A 3926-nucleotide genomic window follows, 5' to 3' on the forward strand; every position below is an offset into this window, starting at 1 on the left:
ATGTCTAGTCACTCTGAAGACAGATACAGTTTTCTCCCTAGAATGCATGTTGACACATCAGGTTCCCTCTGTGGAAAAAAGCGATACATGAAAAAGTTGTTTCTGCCAATATGGACTATCGATCAGAACTCATATACATTTATTGCTTCAATTCAGCTAAATGTAACTAAAGCATGGAGTGGTACTACCCTGTCATTTGCAGTCAGCAGATTTTCCACTGAAATAGTCACAAGATTTCCAAACAACACACGGTTTTACTGATAAAACTATAGAGTGTTCAATCAATGTTTGGAATTCTAGTTTCTGTAAACATGTCATTTGCACATCACCAAGTAAAGTGCTCTGATTTATTTTGCTCCAAATTAAATCTTTGTTTGTATCACACTTCTGTATTTAAAAAAATATTATGTGATTTCATAATTCTTGACATATTTTCAATATGTGTACTATTCATTAGCAAGCTATTTAAATATGTTAGAAAAAAACTAACAGCCTTTCGTTTCACAATAATTGTTTGAAAGCTCAATTAACAAAAACACTCTACCTATAGTAAGAGAAAGAAAAGTAAACACCATTTTCCAAGATAGCATGTATTAGTAAAAAGACAAACTGACCTCTGTCTTGGAACAGACACCAAATGTGTCATTACATTCTGTACATTGATATGTTTTTTCTCCTTTGTGAACTTTCTGATGTTGCATTAAACTGCACTTAAGAATAAATGCCTTGTCATATTCAGCACATTGATATGGTCTCTCTCTGTGTGAACTTTCAGGTGGTGTATTAATTTTTGCCCTGCAATAAATTCATGACCACATTTATTCCATTCATACTGTGTCTCCTAAGTGTGGACTTTCTGATGTTGTATTAGGTTTCCATGGGTAATAAATGCCTTCTCACATTCAGTGCAACTGAAGGGTCTCTACCCAGTGTGAACCTTCAGATGGCGTGTTAAATTTTGCTTTGCAATAAAGGTTTTCTCACATTCTGTACACTTATATGGGTTTTCTCCAGAGTGGACTATCTGATGCACTAATAACCTTTGCCTTGAAATAAATGTCTTGTTGCATTCTCTACATTCATATGGCTTCTCCCCTGTGTGGACTCTCTGATGTACTATTAACCTTTGCCTTGTAATAAATGCCTTGTCACATTCAGTACATTCATATGGTTTCTCACCCGTGTGAATTTTTATGTGGTGTATTAAGTTTTGATTCTCAGTAAATGCTTTTTCGCATTCAGTGCATTTATACGGTTTCTCTCCAGTGTGAGTTTTCTGATGTTTCATTAGGTTTCCATGGGTACTAAATGCCTTGTCACATTCAGTGCATTTATATGGTTTCTCCCCGGTGTGGACTTTGTGATGTTGCATTAGAATTGACTTTGTAATAAATGCCTTCTCACATTCACTACATTCATAGGGTTTCTCTCCGGTGTGTACTTTCTGATGTTCTATTAGATTTGACTTTGTAATAAATGCCTTCTCACATTCACTACATTCATAGGGTTTCTCTCCAGAGTGGACTTTCCGATGTTGTGTTAGATTTGACTTATTAATAAATGACTTCTTGCAATCAGTGCAGTTGAATGGTCTCTTTCCAGTTTGGACTTGTTGATGCCGCTTCAGCTCTCCATTTATTATAAATGCCTCGTCACAGTCAGAACATGGATATGGTTTCTCTCCTATGTGGACTTTCAGATGTTGCATTAGCTGTCCATTGGTAATATATGCCTTGTCGCATTCAGTACATTTATAGGGTTTCCCACCAACATGGATTTTCAGATGTCGCATTAGATGTGACTTAGTAATAAATGCCTTCTCACATTCACTACATTCATAGGGTTTCTCTCCTGTGTGGACTTTTCGATGTTCTGTTAGATGCGAGTTTCTAATAAATGCCTTCTTGCAATCAGTGCAGTTGAATGGTCTCTCTCCAGTGTGGACTCGGTGATGTTGCTTCAGCTCTCCATTTGTTAAAAATGCCTTGTCACATTCAGCACAATGATATGGTTTCTCTCCTGCGTGGACTTTCTGATGTTGCGTTAGTTGTCCATTGGTTATATATGCCTTGTCGCATTCAGTACATTTGTAGGGTTTCGCACCAGCGTGAATTTTTTGATGCAGTTTTAGAGACCTCTTCCTTCGGAACACTTTATTACATTCTGTACATTGATATGGTCTCTCTCCAGTGTGGGCTATTTGATGTCGCTTCAGCTCTCCATTTGTAATAAATGCTTTGTCACACTCTGCACATTGATATGGTCTCTCTCCTGTGTGAAATTTCAGATGGCGCATTAATGCTTGCTGTACATGAAATCCTTTGTCACATTCAGTGCATTTATACAGTTTCTCCTCAATGTGGATTTGTTGATGCTGCTTTAGGTTTGTCTTGCTTTGGAACATTTTATTACATTCTGTACATTCATACAGGCCCTCCCCAGTATGGACTTTCCTATGTAGATTCAGATTATATTTCCTTTTGAACACTTGATAGCATTCAGTACATTTATATGGTTTCTCTACAGTGTGCACTTTTTGATGTAGCTTCATCTCCCCATTTGTTATAAATGCTTTGTCACATTCTGTACATGGATATGGTTTCTCCCCAGTGTGGATTTTATGATGCCGTTTTAGCTCTCTATTTGTTTTAAATGCTTTGTCACATTCATTGCATTTATACAGTTTCTCCCCAGTGTGGACTTTCTGATGTTGTGTTAGGTGTCCATTGGTAATAAATGCCTTGTCGCATTTTGTACATTGATATGGTTTCACACCAGTGTGTATTTTTTGATGTTGCCTAAGATTTCTCTTCCTTTGGAACACTTTATTACATTCTGTACATTTATATGGTTTCTCCTCTATGTGGACACTCTGATGCTCCATTAGGTCTTTCTTTGCAAAGAACAGTTTTCCACAGTCAGTCCATCGATAAGGTTTTTCTCAAGAATGACGTTTTTAAAGTTGCACTTGCTCTTTCTCTGCCTAGTAAATGTTTTGCCACATTATAGATAGTCATATGTTTTTTCTCCTGTGTGCTCTGGTTGATACCAGGTTAGCCCTTCCTTCATAAGGAGCACTTCAGACTTGCTTCAGTATGTCATTGTGTTATATCTTCAATGTCTATCATCTGATACCCAAGAGCCAAGTACAGACATCATTGGGCAGTTTGGGTTTTTGCTGTAGAAAAAGACTTTGGAGAGGCATTAGCCTTCAACGTAAGTGAATTGTAGGCATACTATTTTTACATCACTTCCTACATGAGTGATGTTTAATGGCTTTTCCTTTTTCGTTTATTACTAATCTGTTGGATTAAGAAAAAGAAACACAGAATAAGCTGAAATGCAGATTCCATCACAAAAATCTTTTGGCATTTAATGGGACATTTAATTATCCATATAGACAAGTGTGCTGAAAAAATTCTAGATTACACTTTTAATGTAAAGATGCAGTAGGCAGAGTAAGGGCATACATCATTCCATAATCTACTTCTATCGAGGAGTGTGGACTCAAGGAGTAACCAAGACACATTTGTTCTTTGTTCAGTGACACAGACCCTCTCCCCATGACCCACTACGATGTTAAATCCATAGCGACAAGATGCCTCTCTTATTATCAAGGGAATGCTTCCTATTATCACGCAGCCTAACAAATAATACAAGAGAGGGGAGAAAGGCCCCTATCCCTTACTCGCCAGGTATTAAGCGTTGGTCAAAAGGTGCTGGTTCTTGCCCGATGACAGGGGGAGACCCCTATCCCCCTAATTTTAGCAAAAGTTCTGATGGTTTGTCTAGGCAAGATTGATATATTTTAATTCTTGGAGGAACAAATTCCAATTCAAAACAAGTTGATCCAGAGGTGAACAAGTCCTTTATTTGCACTCTCACATAGTGGGTGGGTATGAAGGATGAGAAAAAGAGGTGGCTTT

General features: G+C 37.6%; 1 protein-coding gene across 1 annotated transcript; it reads right to left on the reverse strand.

The window, feature by feature from the left end:
- Positions 1-743: 743 nt before the first annotated feature.
- LOC146822355 (uncharacterized) lies at positions 744-3273 on the reverse strand. Its single transcript, XM_085613444.1, has one exon. It carries the CDS (start codon positions 2882-2884, stop codon positions 923-925), a length of 1962 nt encoding a protein of 653 aa, XP_085469570.1. The 5' UTR covers positions 2885-3273; the 3' UTR covers positions 744-922.
- Positions 3274-3926: the final 653 nt, after the last annotated feature.

This window comes from Triturus cristatus, chromosome 6 (assembly GCF_964204655.1).
Source record: "Triturus cristatus chromosome 6, aTriCri1.1, whole genome shotgun sequence".
In the NCBI taxonomy this organism is placed as follows: Eukaryota; Metazoa; Chordata; class Amphibia; order Caudata; family Salamandridae; genus Triturus; species Triturus cristatus.